The following is a 20,749-nucleotide window of genomic DNA, read 5'->3' as shown; positions in this document are numbered from 1 at the left end:
CAGCGCCCACGGCTGCCACGGCTTAATCTGACGGCCGCGACCAAGGAAGAAGACGAAGAAGGAGACGACGGGTCGAACGCGCTTATCTTTATCCGGCGCTCTCTAACGACCATGCGAGTCGAGTGTCGCTGTCTACGTACGATTCTAACGACGATGCGTAGATTGCGACGATTATCCCGCACGTTTTAATCCCTGATGATGATCGATCGATCATCGATGTTAATCGTCAAATCCAAGCGACCTCCTTTCCTCGCGCGACTCTTTCGCTCTTCAAAATCTCGCAACGATACAAAAATAATAATGGAGAAAATGTTGAAAATAATGGTGCATGATTAATGGGATACTTTAAGATGCATGCTAATTAAGATGTCAATTAAGAATTGCACATCTCGATTGTAACAGAAATATATGTTACAGCTGCATTTTGCTGCATTGTGCGGAATATTACATAAATAAGCTTGTAAAATGGTGAATTCAACAGTTGAAACGTATGTAACTTGTGTAATTGAAAGGGCAAGTGGACGTAATATTTGCAGTGATTTAAGGTTATCTGCTTTAAAGTTTAATTGATGATCACCGTAGTATGATTTAATATTCCGCATAGACGCTTACGCCATGGAAGTTAAATCCATCAAATACTATCGCTTCATTAATTTAATAGTATCTGCAGTACAGACGATTGGAAATTACATGTATAATTAAATCGTTAGAAGACAACACATTTTTAATTTTTCCAACATCTGACTTTTTTTCGTAAAAACAATATATACTTCTTTAATCGTCGTTGATGACTCTTACTTTACATAAAATCTCGTGCGTAGTCGATGGAATTTTCTTTACAAAAAAAAAACTGCATTTTGGAGCGAGAAGCTTTTTTTATCCTGATCCTTGACGAACCTTGTCGTCTCTTCCGTCGTCATGAACAACAAATGAACACGCAATTCAATCGTGACGCCGGAATCAATCCTCGCATTCTGCATATATTTTTGCGCTAATGCTTCTAATAATTAAAACGAAATGTTCGCGCTTGGAATAACGATCAGGTGCAACCGGCCAAATCGTTAACGGCCAGTCGGGCTGGTGCGTGCGTCCCTGCGAGCACGAGCTGTGTAAATCGTATTAGGGATTATTGCACGATCAAAAATATCCCCCGTAGGATAATCCCCGAAGATGGCGGCGATGTGTTAGTGGCATTAACTCCGGCGTGTTATATCGCGATGCGTATAGGTATACGGCGATCCCACCGACCTCACCTTTCCCTCTCGCTTCGCCACCCTCGTCACCCCGCTCGTCTCTCTTTCTCTTTATACCTCTCTTTCTACCTTTCCCTCTTTATCCCGCATGTTACCACGACGGGAGCGTGTGTGTGTGCGCAAAATCGTGTGCGCTTGTCCGTCGCCGCCGCCGCCGCCGCGTCGGCCTCCGCGAAAATCCACGCCTCTGCATCCTGCTTTCGATTTATCTTTCTCCTCTTTCAGGCTCGGGGCAGGTGATGTCGCCGATGGGAGCTCCCGGCCGACCGGTAATAATCGTTAAAACGTCTGTATTTCGTCGGGAATGGCTGAGAACGACACGACGGATAATTCGAATTTATTTCTAGCATCGTTTTTGCCGGAATTAATCATTGGAAGGTGATAACAATAAGCGCGTTGTAGGTCGAAATAGTTGTGTTAGTCGGCCAATTTAAGAGATTTCGCGTAGTTATTTTCGAATGATGTAAAATTTAAGGATGCTTTCTCCTTTTAAAAGGTGTGTTTGAATTCGATATTAGACGTATTAATAAGTTAGGTACGTTAAATGTGATTTATGTCACGTATACCGACAGTTACAAATTTTAAAGTAAAACGGAGAACTATACTATTATCGAAATCGCTTTTATTATAAATATCGATAGTCATTAATTGCATTTACTATTATCACGATTATAACATGCGAGCAATTATAAACTCAAACTTTATTTTCATGATATTGTACAATTATTGATGCATACATTTTAATCTAAAATATCCTCAAATATTTACTATATTTTACTAATGATAGAGAAATTAAATAATCCAATTCACGAGCGAATTAATTTCGATAATTCATCTCTATGATACTCGCGGATTATATTGATCTATAATCTAATAAGGATAGAGATACATTACTTGTGGCGATTAATGCGAGTTGCTTTTGCTACTCTCTAAGGATACATTATCGAGATAAGTAAGACGGGAATAAAGTTAAAGGGCGGCAAAGGGAGACTTCTCATAAGCCGAATCGTCGAATTGGCTCCCTTTTTAATTATCCCGACGAGGATCACGGAGACGAAGCCGCGACTCTATTGTGCATTCATAATGACCGACTGAGAGCTTTTAATGTTCTAAGGCTCTTATAAATATAAAAATATAAGGCAGTATATATAAATATTAAGGAGAGCATCTTCTCAATGTTGTGCACCGACAATGTTGGCGACACGACATCGGCTTGTTTTAAATACCGCTGTCTCAGTTTCGCTGCTAAATGTATTTTTAATAGGATTTGTTAACCGGTGCGTTGTATATACAAAACTTTACATATAGATAGCAATGCAACGTACCTTACTATCCTAAAAAAAAAAAACTACAGAAGACGATTGCGAGACTCATCGTTTTCTCTCTCTCTCTCATCTTCACAGAATTTTATTTCTAGGAAGGACGTTTCATGTTTTGAATAAATAGACTTTAAATCGATATTAATATCGAGGTCCTCGATAAAAGGATTATTGCTGCTTATTACTCGATTAATTATTTTTTTTATTAAAGATTAATTTGCATGTAGCAAAATTGATTTTCCCGGCTTAAAAATAAGAGCGTTAAGAAGCAACTGGTAAATTAGATTTATGCGAATCATAGGCCACTTTTGACGCAACTCTTTGCTTGACACGTGTCGCAATTTTCGTTCCGTGAAGCCGCAGCGTGACTATTGAAATGATATTGACAATGACCGCAACTTATCAGCATTGTTTGAGCATGAGCACTAAGTTATACGCCGTAATCATCATTAATTATTATTTAAAGTTTCGTCGACGACGATTGGTACTCCAGGAATCCATTTGTCTTCCGCTAGCAACAGCTGCGTAGCAGCTTTTTGTTACTCCCTTTTTCAATTCCGCGTATCACGATATAGAGAGTAGCGGGGCGCGCATTAATCACTTGGTAAAACATCACACGCGTTTTCGCGCCAGATCGCGATGCGCACCGATGCGAAATCCACGAAAAACATTGCCTTTCTATCGGCAGTGTCGTTTGAATATTTCGCGACTTCCGCAGTGAGATGCTACTACCCTAAACAATTGTCATAGAACCTGGATATTATCTGGATTGATCGAGAAATAAGATGTTCATAATCGATTTCTTCAGATAATCGATTGTGTTATTTTAAAGTAAAAAAATGATAACGATCTTCTTTTTTATTTTTTCTTCTAAGCTGCTAATTTATCTATTATTTTTAACATGGTTATTATATTTTCAATGAAGTTGTTTTCTGTATTTTATACATGCCATTTGATATTATATCTATTTTACATACTAGATTTTCTCTTCTTGATATTGTTTGGATAATAGAGATTTTATTATATTATTATTTCTTTTTTCTTATCGTCTATAACAAAGTTACTCATTTTATGACAATTATAACGATTATAGAATAATAATTGTTTAAAATGATAATTTCTTCATCTTATGAAGAAAGATACGAAATTATCTCAATCAATAAATTGATTGTTTTTCTCGTAATTTCCAACATTAATATTAATTAAAATTATAAATATCAAGGAACGTAGACTAAAAGAATGAAGATGAATTATCGAGAGGAATTATCGAGAAAATCTCAAGTAAAAGAATATTTAATTAATAATTTATAAAAACACAGAGAGAGAGAGAAAGAGAGAAATATTACATGACATTTCTCGTGATAGAAAACAACCCTTAGCGAGACACAGAGGCAGAGCGGAAGACGCGCCTCGTCGCCTTCGACAAGGGCAAAACAATCCTATTTCTTTCTTATGCAAAATCTCCGTACGCGTAGCGTGTTAAGGGATTAAAAGTCTGCTCTATAGGGTCAGCCGGAGGCTTACAAGGCCTAACAAGATTAGCCTAAGACGCCGAGTCCGCATACTTCGAGGATTACATATTATGTATTCACCTGGATGTATTCGAACGCAGATCTAGTTCGAGTTTCTCCGCCGAGTATGTGTAAGAAGCGCAACTTGGTATCGCTTGTGCAAGTAGTTAACGATCGCATACGTTAAGCACGGCGATCTTAGATGATCAAGGGTGGGAATGAACGCGCAGCAGGGATTTGTGAATCTTCTGAACGAGGTTGGAACATTGCCCTATTTAAGTCCTTGCATTGCTCGAAATTCTGCTTTTTATTCTCAACTTTTATAAAATAGGGTTTGTCACATTTAATAATTCAAGAACCTTAAATTTAATTATTAAAGGATTATATTTAATTATTTCTTGTATATTATTATAAATTTTATTCTGTGAAATATTTAATAATTTTTAATCTTATATTCTTAATAATTTTTAATCTTATAAAGGAAATAAAGATAGCATCTATCTATTTTGACGTTTCTAGCCAAGAAATTAGGAATATGTGAGCTAACAATATGTCAATCGATGACACAGAAAATTATTTCAGATCGCTAATTTACATTTAATAACGCTATTTTGCCGACATCACACTCTAATATCGTGCGCGCACATAGACTCGTAGTCATTGAGATAAAAGTGCGTAAAGAAACGCTATACTTCGCGTCCCCTGTTCTGATCTGTCACGGTTTATCACGCGGGCCGAAACATTTTTCCGTTTCGCCGGGATCTGACATAATCTCCTCACCGGGCGCGGAAATCGCACGCGACTCTCGCAGGCGCGTCTGAATGTATTGTAATAATAGAGCGCGCATATAGAGCGATCCTATAAGAGCGCCGGAAAGAGAGCAGCTCCGAGGGGGAGTCTTATCTTCCCTGGTCGGCTAGAACTCTATTTCGAGGCGAGATACCGCGGGTCTCGCCGCGGCTTTTAATGTCTTTTCTCTCTCCGTGTTTTGATTAAGAGAGCGGAGAAACGTCCGGGAAATGCTCCGCGATCGCGACGAGGAGGAACGAGGGATACAACGAGATACGAGAGAGAAAAGACGGGAGGAAGAAAGCACGCTTTGAGTAATTGTCCGTTTGTAACTGTCAAGTCGTTAGAAACTGACTACCTGAGAGAAAGAGAACGAACATCGAGATAAACTTCTATCTCTAACTCGTTGGCAAATCTCGTGAATCCGAAAGAATCAATTTTTCCAGAAAACAATTAATCATAATAAAACGATAATCGAAATTAATGTTCAATTAAAATTCAAATGACACACATATACAAGAGAAGATATTAATAAATTATCAAAGTGAAGTCTGCTACCAAGATAGAAATAAAAATAATTAATAGATATAAATAGATATAAGTAAATAATTAAATATTAAAATATCTCTTAAAAATAAATATCTTACACTATTTCAAAAAAATGTTAATATCACTGATGCATCAATAATTAATTCATCCTAATTGATATTGTTGCGTGCAGATATATACGCGGTTTTGAATAATTAAGTTTTGAATCATATGAAGAATACAAATTTGTCGACACTGTATTTTTTTCGAAAAGGGTTAACGTCACCGAATTTCACGCGCGATCTTCGTAGCCGGGTCGAAGAAATAGGAGTAAGAATTTCCTTAGTCGAATACCGCAGATATCGGGCGAAGATGGTAGGAGTAAGTGGTGGTTTTGGCAAGGGGATGTTCTGATGCGATTTCACGCTGGATTTGCCTAAGATCTCCGCTAAGGAGCCCTTTAACCCTCCCCTTTTACCCTACCCCAGATTTTACCCTTCTATCACGAATCCTCTTGCTCTAGTGGCTGCCGTTCCTCCGCCCCTCCTACTCTCGCTTCCTCACTTCGATCTTAGTCACTTCCCGGGAAACCCCGGAAGATTACGTACCTTAGCACGATGTCTCTAAAACGTTATTGTTTAAAAGAACCATCCCGACACTGCGTTTCAATTAACCCCTGCACTCTCGAAACTGAGAATACCCTGAAACATTATCTCGAGTCTTAAAGTGTGGGCGGGGGTGATCCGCGGATTTTATAATTCATTTTTACATACTCTGCATAAAAAGAAAATCTCTCGAGCGATTAAATTATATTTAACCGACGTTGAATGGGAAAAGGATAAATACAGACTTGTTAGCGAGCTGTTTAACGGTCTACGATTTCGTAAGACTCGACGCGACGTAACATTCATTATCAGATGGTCACGAGGAATGCAAGTCATACGCGAGTGAGAGACGCACGTCTGTAATCTTACGCGTTGGCGAACTTGTTTGATCTCACATCTCGACTCGTCCCCGACCGACCGAGTCGATCCAGCTAAATATTTCAGATCGGCCAGAGCGACTGTACGGAATAGCCAAATCCGTTAGTATTCCTCGGCCAATGGGAATTCGGGTTTTGCTTGAGACCCTCGTGGATTAGACGGCGCCGGGGCTGCGCATATCCGTGTTTTAAGGACCGCGTTGTGCACGCGGCCCGGTGGATGTGCCCGGTGTCTTAGTGTCGGCCCCATTCCACGTGTATGCAAACCCTCACGGCTTAAGCTAAGGCTAAGGCCGAGGCTCTCCCCCGGGATTACTACGTCATTCTGCAGGACTCCTCCGGTCGCCGGAAGGATCAGCTCTCTTCCTTCTGAGGATTTCGCACAGAAGATTCCATCCTGTTCCTAAATCAGCTTGTCAAGTCGAGTCATTGCGCGCCAGCTTCGCGTTCTTATTTCCTTCGCGCGATTGTTATCATCGCGCTTATGGCGGTGATGTTATGGGACAATGGCACAAAAATGTCGTTTTTTCATAAATTATTTTAATATTTTTTATTTTATTTATTTTATAAGAGATAGATTATTTTATTTAATATTTTATTTTATAAAATTAGAAATAAATTATTGTATTTAATATTTTATTTTATTTTATAAAATTTTTTAATAAATTAGAGAAATTTCTGTGCTTTCATATTTTGCATTCAGTGATAGAAGAAATTGATTTATTTATGAATTTTATTAACTAATATTAAAATTGCATAGAGCAAAATTATTGAATAAAGTTGCAAAAATATTCGCTTTAAATGGCGCAGAATGAATTAGTGTTTGAAGAATAAAAAATTCATGACAACATGAAGAAAAATTGCAATACTATTTCTCTCTCTCTCTCTCTCTTTGAATATCATCTGATTTATATGTTTACCGAAATAAGTATGTATAAGTATATAAATTATGAGAAATAATATATCTCTTTCGTAAGAATTGCGCTAGAATGATACGAGTTCTTAGGCTCGCTGCAATAAATATGCTAATACAAAGCTAGGTCTCTCCCGATTCTGGCGTTAATATTCGGGAGATCGCGCGTTTCGGAGACGACGCTCACGGTCCCTCCTATCACCGCGAGCTTCCGCTCCGGAAAACTTTTCAGAGTGACAGGCGGTTACGCGGCCCCGGCGGTGATAAGAAGTTTCTAGATATTACTCTTCAGAATCCGAGGAATAATCCGTCTATCGCGCGACGGTAATAGACGACCGGAACCTGTCCTTGGTGCCACCTAAATCATCTCCCAATGAGTTGGCGCTCACAATAACTCGTTACCGAAAATCCAAATTAAGCTCCTTAGCCGAGAAATTTACGAGACGTTCGCCCTCTTTGGGGGGGCCCCGCGTTTCGCGCCACCCCTTTCGTCCTGCGCGAGGCAGTTTACCGAAGTAATTTTAATCTTCCGCACACGCGAAACAGGCGCGTGTGTGCGCGAATCGATCGTGCGTTACGCACGTGCAAAGAGCGCAGACATGGAACGCACCGGTGAAGTATCGGAGAACTACACCCTTCTCTCTTATTCTCCACGTTGTATAAGAGCTTACCCTCTAAGCATCTTAGGGCAAGTTTTCACCCTTGCTTTCAGGGAGCAACCTTCGTACGTTTGCTGTCGAACCAGCGATTTCGGCGATCGTTCGTCCGCGAAGAAATCGGTCGAATCCATCTCGGGGAATAAAGATATTTATTTTTTTATCATTATTCTTTCTCTCTCTTTCTCAATTATAAAAGACAATTCGAAATAATGTGTCAATCTTAAGGTATCAGTAATTTTCGAGAGCAAAAAATCGTGAGATTTTGACAAATTAAATTTCACACATTCTCAATTATAAAAGATAATTTAAAATAATGTATCGATATTAAGACATCGGTAATTTTCGAGAGCAGAAAATCGTGAGATTTTTGACAAATTAAATTTCACACATTCTCAATTATAAAAGACAATTCAAAATAATGTATCGATATTAAGGCATCGGTAATTTTCGAGAGCAGAAAATCGTGAGATTTTTGACAAATTAAATTTCACACATTCTCAATTATAAAAGACAATTTAAGATAATGTATCAATATTAAGGCATCGATAATTTTTGAGAACAGAAAATCGTGAGATTTTGACAAATTAAATTTCACACAATAATGTAGTAAATAAAATAATTTTACTTAAGTTGTAATCACAGTCGGAACAAATGAAAATTCTATTAAAATTCTATTAAACTACACTCCACGCATTATATCGATACGTCAGTTTACCCCAATATGAGAATTTCTAGATGCTATTAAGATATGTTGCGTGATCAAGTCGCTATGAATCGGCTAACACTTAGATTTAGAAGGTTTCGTCGCGTGGCCGGTGATCTTATAAGCTGCACTAACTGGAAGGTTATCTCATTATATGTCTTATCCAATGTTTTCGACGGACGTGAGCTTAACGGTATCGAAAGAGCTTAAATCACACGCAAGCTTACGACCTTTGCATGTACTCGACGACCAAGAAAGCTACCGATATCCGCGGTATTCTTAATCGATTATAAATAAATACCAATACGAGAATATTGGTATTTTTCAATTTTTTATAGATTAATCAAACGTTGATCAAACAGATGCAAAATCTCGGTAAACATATATATTAACGTATCATAAGAAAAAAAACTAAATGACTGGGATGAACAAATTAACTCGTTAGCGAGAGGAAAATAGAAATGACAGGGAAGAGACAGGGAGGGGAGGGGAAGTAGAAAGGGGAATGAGAGGGGAGAAGAGTGGACGGGTGTCGCAGATAAAGACTTCGAAAGAGCCGGTCGCTTATCTGTAAAGACCGACATCCGCCGGATCAGCCTCAGATACCGAAACCACCCACACTTTCCTTTTGGTACGCGCGCGCTTAGACTAAGTTCCGAGGACGGAAGTAGCCGACTTCCAGGGATCGTGAATACCGTGCGCACAGATGGACTCAAATATTCCATGCCACGTGCCGATTTATTTTCTACAAAGTGACTTTTCCAGTCAATCCCGTGTAAATCAGTGCCGCGAATCAATAAGAGAAAAATTGCATTATTCGGGCCATTTAAACATGGCTTCGTGATCTGACTTGATTTTTCGAATGATTAAGCGTCTTGGATTATCGAGTCACTAAGACGGAAAAGAAACCTTAGAAGTAAAGGGTCATAGTTTTCCTTCATTCACGTATACGATTGATTGCAATTTAGGGATTTTTAAGATGTTTTTAACTTGTTTTAATGCTACACAATTATTAATATAAATTTTTTCCTAACTTATCCTACTTAATTTATTTAATTCAGAGTGTTAAAAAAGGCCAAATATTTAATGGGGGATGAAAAGGTGTTTCTTCTTATTATTTCAAATCGCTCAACTCCATTTTGATTCACCGAGAAATGAAATTCACTTTACTTCTCCCTTCGTTGCTCTGCTTAATCGCATTCAAATATACCGATACAGTGACGGAAACGTCATTGATGATGAATCTAAATGGCGCGTGTTTTTCCCGCCGATGATTTAGAAAGATCCTCGGTAATCTCGGGGCCGCGCCGGTAATCATTTCGCGTGCAGAAACGAGGGTTGAAGAGACGTGGAAAGAAATATTCGACGGAGGTTCTTTGGCCGCGGCCCCTTCGAATCGCGCTTTCCGCGCCGAACGTACGCCAGCTATTATCGCGATGCGGAATGGGCGATGGTCGGGGTGTCGAAAAATATGTTCCAACTTTTTATCTTGTATCTGCACCACCGCCTCGCAAAACTGGGCGTTCTGTTCATTTGCGAAGTTGAGAGAGCGCGCTGGATACGCTAGAACTCGACGCATTTAAAAAGGGATGATTTCATGAAGGAAGAAAACGAGTTTTTAACCCGTTCTCTCAAATATTTAATCAGAGATTATATTTTCTTCCGAAATAAAATAATAAAATCTCTCTTTTGTATATATTTTCTAATATTTCTCAGCTGGATTTTAATGCTGATGAAAACGTTGTGTATGATTTGTTCGCATAGTTTTTATTGTAATCAAGTTAACCCCATATAAGTAATAGAATTGACATATACATATAATTTTATATTTTTATATTTGTGGTTAAATTTATATAATCTTATATAAATTTTATTTAAGTTTCTTCTCTATAGTTCATTAAATTTGAAGATGATTTTCTCTAACAAAAATATGATCGATTATTCTTTAATACTCTCTTATTTTCGATATTAAATTTTAAACGAATATTATGTGTGACATAGATCGAATCAAAATTAAATGGATGTTACCGTTGGAAGATTTAACAATACGAGAAATCGCTAACGCGAACGCGAAATGAAAACGTCGTAAATGAAAAAGAGCATCGAGAGAAACTGGTTTTGCTTCTTCAAGGGTTGCCCTTTGGATGAATCTTATCTTTCGACGAGAGCTGTCAAAGACGAAGCAGCATGACGCTTCCGTCGTGCGGGGAGATAACCGGAAGCCCGATAGGACCTGCACCAGAAATGAGAAATGTCTTTGCTGCAGAGATTAAAGATTTCGCGGATGAGTGGTTGCCTCCTTCGTTTCTCCGTTTACTGTGATAAACTTACATTTTTACGCAATGTTCAATTATAGAATCTAAATATTATTCAAACAATAAAGACATTTAAAAATATTATGATAATTAATCCATTATTTTTAATTAATTATGTTTTGATGAGAAATTTTAATCGATTTTTCCGAGAAAAAAATCAATTTTGATCTCTGAATAGAAGTAGAAAATTAATTAATTTTTAATTAACGTTATTCCAATTTATAAAAATGGATTCATAAAAAATATAGACGGACATTTTCGTGATATGCGAGGGCGAGTGTGTCGTCAACCCACGTAGAGACGACGACGCGTCGGTAATAAACAGAGCGCGTAATACGATGTGTCCCCGCGATTAAATCCTACGGTGTAAAAGCCCACCTTAAACCAGCTGATCCCGGTACAAAGACGACGCAAGGACGGGGCGCCTTAATGAAAACTATACGTCCCTAGATTAAGGTGGACGCCGGTCAGCCTTCGGACCCGGCCAGATACGACCTGTCTTATGCAACGTAGGGCGCTCTATGATGTCCGGCGTATTAGATGGAAGTTTTGGCCATTAATACCTAATATCATGCCGCGCCGGCAGTAAATCCTTTGTTGGTCATCTTTGACGGGGACTTAGCGCCTTGTAAGAGACGTTCGACCTTATCAATCCGGGTGCAATCCAATATTGCAATTTGATTAGCTCATTATGCTCGATGTGAATGCACTATTAATACTTATGCTCACAAATAAATATATTTAATCAGAAATTTAATCGAATATGCGATCGTATTTTTTTTAACAAATTTTGGATTGATTTTTAGCAAAAATTAAAAATGTAAAATTATTGTTACAATGGTTTAATAATTTGTAATAAGTGTCAATATTATTATTAGGCTCGTTTGAAATTATCGAAATTTTAAATTTATTGTTGAAATTCCATCTAAAAAATATTATAATAATAATTGTGTCAAATTAACTTCACTTTTTATCGATGAATCATTCAACTTTTTTCATTATGGATATGCTTTTCGGATGTAATATTTTTTTTGTATACAGATATACAGCCAAGCAATTAAATATAAGCATTTCGATAAATAGAAATTGTTTATTGAGAATTTGACGATGCTCTTTAACAACGGATAAGCATAGTAGAGAATTGTATGAAACTTTCCCCTTCTCTCCTTCATCTTTCTTTTATTATCCCTCTCTCTTTATCCCTCTCTTTCTCATTCTCGCACTCCATTTCCTCGGTTTCGCAGAACTCTGGGATTATGATCTGGAGTGGGATAGACTCCCGGACTTAAGTCAGGGTTACACAAGGATCGCAGCTATTGTGCCATCGCGCAGGTCCCATTGTCTCGGGATAGACGAGTGGATCTGCATATGCTTAGCACCAGAGTTAAACTCCTCTCTCTCTCCTTCTCTCCCTCTCTCTCTTTCTCTTTCTCTCTTCTCTTGACGATCTTCAGTATGCGCCCCGCGAATCATCCTGCTCCTCAAATTTGGATGCCGAATGCCAAAGACTCTATACCTATTGTCAGCCGGATGTACAGAAATAGTGCTTCAGTCGAAGCTGCCAGACGATTTAAGGCATTCACAGACTGAGCTTTCGTGAAGATATCTTCGGTTTCCGGTTTTCGAATCGAATTAATTACATCTGCTAACAAAGCTCGTATAATAATATTCTACAGAGATCCTTAAATTTTTTTAAACTTTCTCTAGCGAAGAAAACTAAGCAGTCATAAAAGATTTAGAAAACATTAATATTAATTGTAATTATTTAATTTTCTAAATGAAATTTTATACATAATTTTTATACATAATTTTTATACATAATTATATACATGAAAAGCTGTACATCTTTTATTTAATCAAAATGCCAAAAATAATCATTGAATTTTTAATTAAGAATTAAAATCACACATATAATTAAATCTCATTCGTAAAATGATGCAATTGTTAGTTAATTTGTTATGCTCATAGTAAATTTATCATTCTATTGTTTCTCATAATAAGAGGATTGTCTTTGCTTCACGTGAATTTCTTTGTCTGTTACAGCGAAAAATCTGCCGGTGCATTGTGTGGTGGAGACGATTCACAATATCGTGGAAAGTCATGTGAGCAACAGCCGCGAAAAATGGCGGAGTCCTCAAGTGGAAACAGACTCTTACGTTATCATTCCGGTAGCCATGCCCTTTCAGGTGAGGATATTTTCTCTTATATCAATACTATCATTATATTGATACAAATAATATAATCATCGTTATAATTAAAATCGAAACATTTATTTTAATTTTATTTTGCATTTTAAAAAATTAAATTTTCATAAAAATGAAAAGCTCGTGATATTCAAATATTAATAACGAAATATGGAATTATAAATATAAAAATAAATATTTTTTTGAAAAATACAGAAATATTTCTCATAGATTTAAATTATTATAAAAATAAAAAATAAATTTAACAACATCATTGAAAATCTTGATCTCCTGCCGATAGGATTTGGTGGGCGAGGCTCTCGTTCGTTTAGGATATTCCAGCGATCTGATACCGAGCGCTAGAGGCAGCATCGTTATACGAAACTGGAAACCCTTACCGATGGAAAAAGTCGCCGATGGCCCGTTACTGACAGTAGGGGACATCTTAGCCGAATTGACATCGGTGGCGACCCTGAAGATTCAGGTGTACAGATCGAGACCACCACCTCCCAGCCCGGCTGCGGAAGTTCGAAATAAATTGCTGAGGTTGCTGCTGTTGCACAGCCATACACTTCTCGTTTCCGCCGGATGTCCCTTGGACGAGGTACGATTACCCCGAATCTTTAGTTTTCGAATATATATCGATTTGAGAAGCAGATAGCACGTGATTTTACATTTTAATTATTTAAGTATTTAAAAGAGCAATATTTAGAAGTTAGTGAATGCATTGGAAGGATACAAAGGATAATGAGATATATTTGAAAAAGCGTTTTTTTTACACAAATTTAAGTTTTATTCTGAATACATAAATTGACAAATATCTCATGTACATTCGCATCTAACAATTATAAAACTATGATTTAAAGTAAATCTTCCTTAATTTTTTAAATGACAGAATGTATATATTATGTCTTTTTTATCTTCTTGTATATCCTGATGTTATTAGAAGCGAAAGTACAATAGCAAAAATAAGAGGAGGAAAAAGAAAATACGTAAGCTGTATATAAAGGCGCGTTTATTTGAAGAACGAGGTTAAATAACCGCGCACCGAGAGAATTTAAGGGCCATTCAAGGAGAGATCGGAGCAGGAAATATTCGTAGTAAGACGACCGCTTAAAAATGTATAAAATGTAAATCTAGCCCAGAGAGTGTTTGTCGTCGGGGCACTTAATCTCATTAAGAAGTCCTCCGGCTCGGTGCTCTTGTACCTCCCGCAAGAACGCGACGAGTGGTAATCTTTGGTAGATTCTTGCTCGCGGCCCGTTGATCCTCATCTTGAATAAATGCTGTTCCTTGGTTTCGAGTCACTAGTCGAGAAGTCACCGCGCGTTTCTTGTAGCTTTCCATCTCGAATCGAAGCGTTTTCACGCGAATAACGAAGTTTTCTCTGATCTTGAATCTTCTTGTAGTTTTTCGTAAAATTTTATGTAGCATATCTATTTTATATAATATATCTACAATGATATTATATTATTTTAAATATATTTTTGCGCAATAATTAAATTCGATAAAATTCATAATATTTTAGATGATTTATTTCTCAGTCTGACACTGTTATTATTATATATTTGTCAACCTCCACATTTATCTGCCATTTCTGAAATCATTGCCCTGAACCAATATCTTAAACAATTGGAGAACTTAATGAAAGAAACAACGATTATCTCATCTGACCATAGAAAGAGAGATTTCACCACAATGTCAACATTTTTCGACGATTCCACGCAAAAGCCGATTCGACGAAAGTTTAACGTTGCGCGAACTAGTGGCTCTCGTTAATCCCCAACGGTGGAACGAAATAACGTAATCTCGACTATACCAGCTAACGCGAAATTCCTTTTTTTTACGATGACTTTTCGAGGGGTTTATCCCGGCCGCGATCCTCTCGATTTTCCGTTCAACGAAAATTGAAATAGGTGCGCGATTTTCCGATACGGCCAGCGCCCGCGCAGCCGTGCCCTTCCGACAGCGGAAGATCTCATAGCGTGTGATAGGATTACCCTTTACTCAACCAAATTCGCAGCCTTCATCAAAAGCCCCCTCGATATCGGCATCGGGGGAGAGGAGGGTTGGTACCCCGCCGCCTCCTCCGGACCGGCATTATCTAAGTGCACTCTCTTTGAAGATCCCGCTACCCGCCCACCCTCGAACTTTAATGCCGCTCGCGGTGGTCTATGATTACCAATTTTCCCCGGCAAACGTTTCCTGCTTGAGTTTCGTAGCCCGACGGCTAATGGCGAACCGCCGTGATGGAGAACCGACGTCTTTCGCGTAGATTTGGCCTAATCTGACGATGATGCAGGAAGACGTGCCGCCGAGCGATCTCCCTTTCCTCTGCAACTCCTTTGCGCGATATTTCTTTAGCATAGGAATATATCTTCTTGAAAATCTTATTATCTATTTTATCTGTTTTTAAATTTACGTTTTATTATTAAAATACCTGGAAAATTTAAAAAAATTCGTTGGTAAGAAATTTTTTTAGGGGCAGTTGAACAAGAGAGGATTTTTCTGACATCTTTTTTGTTAATTTCTAACAATTAATTTTCTTCTTGAGAGATTAGAAATAAAAAACTTCAAATTAAATATATTAAAGAGAGAGTTACATTAAAAATTAATGGAAAAAAATATTGACATGTTTTGCGTTTTGCAAATTTTATTTCGCTTATCTGACATAACTCTCTTTGTCAGGAGGTTAAAACCAGTTATTTCTAGTGTTTGTGAGCCAGATAAAGTGCACGATTTGTGACGTTCGGTATATCTGGATACATCAAAATGTTGCTTTCATTGGAGAGCGATTAGAAATTTAAATATGCAAGAGAAATATATAAGCGAGTAGCATTAAAGTACACACGATTTTGTGAAAAATACGCTCATATTTCTTTCGGGATAATGGAAAGTTTCGAAATGGTAATAAATACTTTTCAAGGGGCCCGGGGACGTGAAATTCGCATTAATTGGAATCGACGAGCATAAATCATCGGTGTCAACACAGTTTCAGACAATAAAAAGCAGCGAAATCTATTTTGGATCCTATTTAGCTTGAAATGTAGAACAGTGATGTAACAGACGTCGCCTGATATATCAGGATTAGGGCTTAACCATATTTATAGCGCCACAGCGACGCACACATATGATTTATCTACTATATATTTTTACAAAATTGTTCTACATATATATCCCGAAATCTGGTTTCCGTTTTTACATAAATATATATAACGTAGAATACCAAAATGTTCAAAGAGAGTTTACTTTAATAATTTACCCGATCGCGAGCATTTATATCTTTCAATCTACAAATTAAAGTTCAGCGATGCAATTATGAGAATATTACGACAGGTATATTAATATATATTCTTATTAAGATTTTACGTATGAAGAAGTTGAGGCAATTATAGTTTGATTAATATTTAAAAAATAGGAATGGGGTAAAAGACGAATTTTTATTCAATTATATTTTTATAATGCTAATTTTTCCCTACAAAAAATACATTCATAAAAGATATCGGCAAAATACCTCCCTGATATACGCGTTTCGCGAATTCGTTACAATCTCGCAAATTGTTTGATCGCGGTCCCGTGATCGCGATTGATTTACCACTGTTCTACGGATCAGCCGATTGCCTTGTGTGCGTGCGCAATGACTCTTGAATAATAAATACAGTGTAAATCAGGCTCGAATATCGCATGGCGCAACGTCGTCAGATAAGCCGGTCGACAGTGCGTACCACTGTTTGCCGAACGATTTCTGAAATCTCGCGAACGCCTGTCAGACTCGCGCCTTAGACCTGCCTACCTGGAGTGATTAAGTGCGGTGTCGTAAAAGGATGAGAATTCGAGAAGGTGACTCTCTCTCTTTTGCTCGCGCGAGATGCTGTCGTGGTAGGCGGATAATTGTCTTGTCTTGATGGTATCTGACACTGCCAAGAGATGCTACGGATACATTACGGATTACCGCGTTATTAAGGTGGCGTCATGCGCCTGATCCTCGAGCCCGGAGATATATTTGTTCTTATAAATCATCGGCCAGATAAGGCGTGCGCACTGCTTCCTGAGGCGCGAAACTTTTCCATAATCTGTCATCTTAATGCCGTGACGATGATGGCGACGAAAGTGACGTTAACGACGACGGCGGCGCCTGTTTTGCGTCAACAACCGACCGGATAAATCGATCGTCAAGAGAACGAATTTGAATTCGTGCAATAAATCTGTTCCGGCGGGAATTTTGCTCCGATTTATAGTACTCGCTTTTTTCCCTCTCCTTTTCTTGTTATCTTAAGACTTCTTTAGACAATCTGTAATTTGCGACGAAATTCACATGACGGGATTCTATTTATAAATTTTATGTCATATACTATAGGAAAATGCGTATGAATTAAATTATATATTACACATATATTTATTAGAACATATAATACATGTAATTATAAATAGAATCTTGTTTTGAATTTTGTTGCGAGTTATCAAACATCTAAAGATAATATAAAACACAATACAAAAGGCAAAAAAATTATTGTGCTTGATTATCTTTCAATAATCCTCTAATTATCCTATAATAAAAATTGTTTTTAAATATTCTTTATAAAATATAGAAAAGCACTATGATGAAAAAACAAGATGAGATTTAGAGCATGTCATCTGTCAATTTTATATTTTTTGCGAAATGCATTATCGATGCGATTAAACGATCGGATATTAATTGGCAGCTCAATCTAGGGGAGAGCAAGACTTTTGAAAAAAAAAAAAAAATATTGCTTCCCTTGCAGATGACTCTGCTGTCCCTCTGCAGAGGCGGCAACGACCTGTCGGAGGAGACAAAGAGGAATTTCGAAACGTGGCTGCAGCAGCAACAGATAGGTCTCGGCATAAATCCGCTGGCGCCGTCTTCTAACCATCACCATCATCATCATCATCACACGCAGAGTCCGCAACCCGACAGCGGGGGCACGATAGCGCCCGGTGGCGGCGGCGGCGGTGGCTCGATCGGACCGCCGCATCCGGCTCTGCTCCAGTATTCGCACAAGACCAGGATGAGAACTAGCTTCGACTCGGAGCTCGAACTGCCGCGTCTCCAACGTTGGTTCGCCGAGAATCAACATCCCTCGCGCGAACAGATACAGCACTACGTCGCGGAACTGAACTCTCTGGAGTCGCGACGGGGCAGGAAACCGCTGGACGCGAACAACGTCGTCTACTGGTTCAAAAACGCACGCGCGGCGCAAAAGAGAGCCAGCATGAACGGCTGCAGCCCACCTGGACTCAGTCCCAGAGGCGCTAGCCTCGTCAGCGAGGATTGCACGGACGAGGAGGAGGACACCAGGCAGCAGGTACATGCTCTTGCTTGAATGAGATAAGAAAAGATTGAAAATGCCATTTTAATAAAAAAAGCACTAAAAATTGAATATTTCGAAGCTTTGAAAAAATGATATTTTCCTCGACAGAGAAAGAGAGCAAAGAGTAAAAACTGAAGCTTGTCAAACATTTTGAATTCTAAGGTCATCATATAAAGTGAAACAAACTCTACATCTCGAAAATTCCAAAGAATTGAGATTTTCTAATCGATGCTTTCACAGTCGACGTCCGGATCACCTTGTCCACCGAGCAGCCCACCTGTCGGTCCTCTGTCGTTGACGACGAGACCCGAGGATCAGCAACAGCCGCCGACGTCGACCCCCTCCTCGGTGAAGCAGGAGGATGCGAGGGTATCGTCCGGTTCCGAGGATGACGAGACGAGGCACACAGGCCCGATCCCACCGGGATTCTCCCTGGTGCCGAGCCCCATGTTCGGCCACGGTATTATGTACATGTCGCATTATCTGCCGCCGCGCGGGCCAGCCGGCTGTCCCACTAGCATGTTGGCCGACGAGAGGAGGAAGAGGAACCGGACGTTCATCGATCCCGTGACGGAAGTGCCGAGGCTCGAGTATTGGTTCAAGCGCAGCACACACCCGAGTCATGCGGTATGTATAAATCACCCTGTGTCGTTATCGCGCTAATTTGTCCCTCCTAACGATATTAACGCGCTTTAACGGCCAGAAACTTCTGTTGGATTAATAGAGCACAATCTCGTGGATTCATAGTTACTCTCTTGCAGCATAAAATATTTAATTTTATAGAAATAGAAAGAGAAAAAAAAATATTACATAACAAATATTACAAAAGCGAATTCTGTTTTACTCTTGTAATTTTTTAAACATTTTTTTAAATTATTAAACGACGTAAAATTAGGCAACATTAATACAAATGTTTCACGTGAGTTACTTCAAATTTTTTTAAATAATTCCGTCATCGTGTAAATGCTGATGTATGACTCAGAAATTTAGCTCTCTTGGAGAGGTGTGCTGAGAAAGATTTTACGATCGGTCCATAGCTCATTCTGTCGTACACGGAGGAGCTGAACAAGATGCCGTATCGCCAGAAGTTTCCGCGTCTGGAGCCGAAGAACGTGCAATTCTGGTTCAAGAATCGTAGGGCCAAGAACAAGCGGCTGAAGATGGCTCTGTTCGAGGGCGAGTCGCCGCAACAGCATCCATATCACGCAGATTAGTTAATTTCCTTAAAATAATTAGAGGGACAGAAGCGCGTAAAGCAAACAACGGACGCGCTGAAATAACGCGCCGAAATCGTTAACCGACCTGTTACTCCTTACTATCGTTGACAAGCTGCGTCCTTAACGCTTACCGGCCGCAGCTCATTCATTGTAATTATCACGTAACAATTAATATAATTATTATGAACTTTCATGAATGTAAATACGAGATGATGTCGAATAAAAAATATACGTCAACGGAAAATATATATAACTGAACACATCTTTCCCTTGCTTTGCCAAATTGGCAAAACATATTTTGAACCAAATGCTATCTCCAGATGACGGCATATTTATAGTTAATTTAGATATCAATTATACTTCTCGATATAAATGTTGAAAATAAATATCGATCGCGTATTAAATATTTAAGTATTGAATGAACAAGATTATTTTATTTTATTATTTCATCAATGAAAAATTGCAACGAATTTATTTTTCAAAGATTTGCTATCGATTTTGCAGTTTTCTTGGAGTTGTCTCAAGAAGATCGAATCGAAAAATAGGAGCTTTATGATACCGTATCCATTCGTTTGTTTGTCTTGCAAGGGACGAGTACATTAAATCGGTGAATGGCGAGTTTCACGAGTCTTCTCGTAGAACTCGCGATACGTATATATGTGTAAACGAACGATGTGAACGTTCACATGCGCGTGCATACAAACGTGCGCAACGATACTGTCTCCAAGTCTACGAATGCACAAAGCAACCGCCCCGACCGAAATCTCGCAGCTAAGATAAGACAGCCGAGCTGTCATCGAGTCAACCCTAACTCAAACGTCACAATAGTCAATGAGTCTTTCTCTAAAAGCGACGTTATGCTATCTATCTACTCGCGTTCGCATCACTCGCGAGAATTTCAGGACGATACGACGGTGACAAGGCACGATGAAGAGATTTAACAGCAAATGAAATGGAAGCATAATTGTATACTTAATTGTATAAAAAAATATCTATCTCTCCCAAAAGAACATTTTTATTCAACATTTTCTATTATATTTTTATCGA

At 38.5% G+C, this 20,749-nt stretch overlaps 1 protein-coding gene across 1 annotated transcript in view; it reads left to right on the top strand.

Moving 5' to 3' along the window:
* The window catches only part of Dve (SATB1_N and homeodomain domain-containing protein dve), a 44,675-nt gene extending 24,720 nt beyond the window's left edge, over positions 1–19,955 (top strand). Inside the window, exons 3-7 of the mRNA XM_083084503.1 lie at positions 13,016–13,158; positions 13,457–13,759; positions 17,919–18,479; positions 18,726–19,112; positions 19,523–19,955. Of these exons, the coding sequence (XP_082940629.1) occupies positions 13,016–13,158; positions 13,457–13,759; positions 17,919–18,479; positions 18,726–19,112; positions 19,523–19,699 (1,571 nt within the window). The 3' untranslated portion in view covers positions 19,700–19,955. The remainder of the gene's footprint in view (positions 1–13,015; positions 13,159–13,456; positions 13,760–17,918; positions 18,480–18,725; positions 19,113–19,522) is intronic.
* Positions 19,956–20,749: the final 794 nt, after the last annotated feature.

The sequence above is a fragment of the Camponotus vicinus genome, unplaced genomic scaffold (genome assembly GCF_025532165.1).
Source record: "Camponotus vicinus isolate PSW18456_S1 unplaced genomic scaffold, iyCamVici1.0 SCAF_12, whole genome shotgun sequence".
Classification (NCBI taxonomy): domain Eukaryota; kingdom Metazoa; phylum Arthropoda; class Insecta; order Hymenoptera; family Formicidae; genus Camponotus; species Camponotus vicinus.
This window is presented reverse-complemented; position numbering and strand designations above follow the sequence as displayed.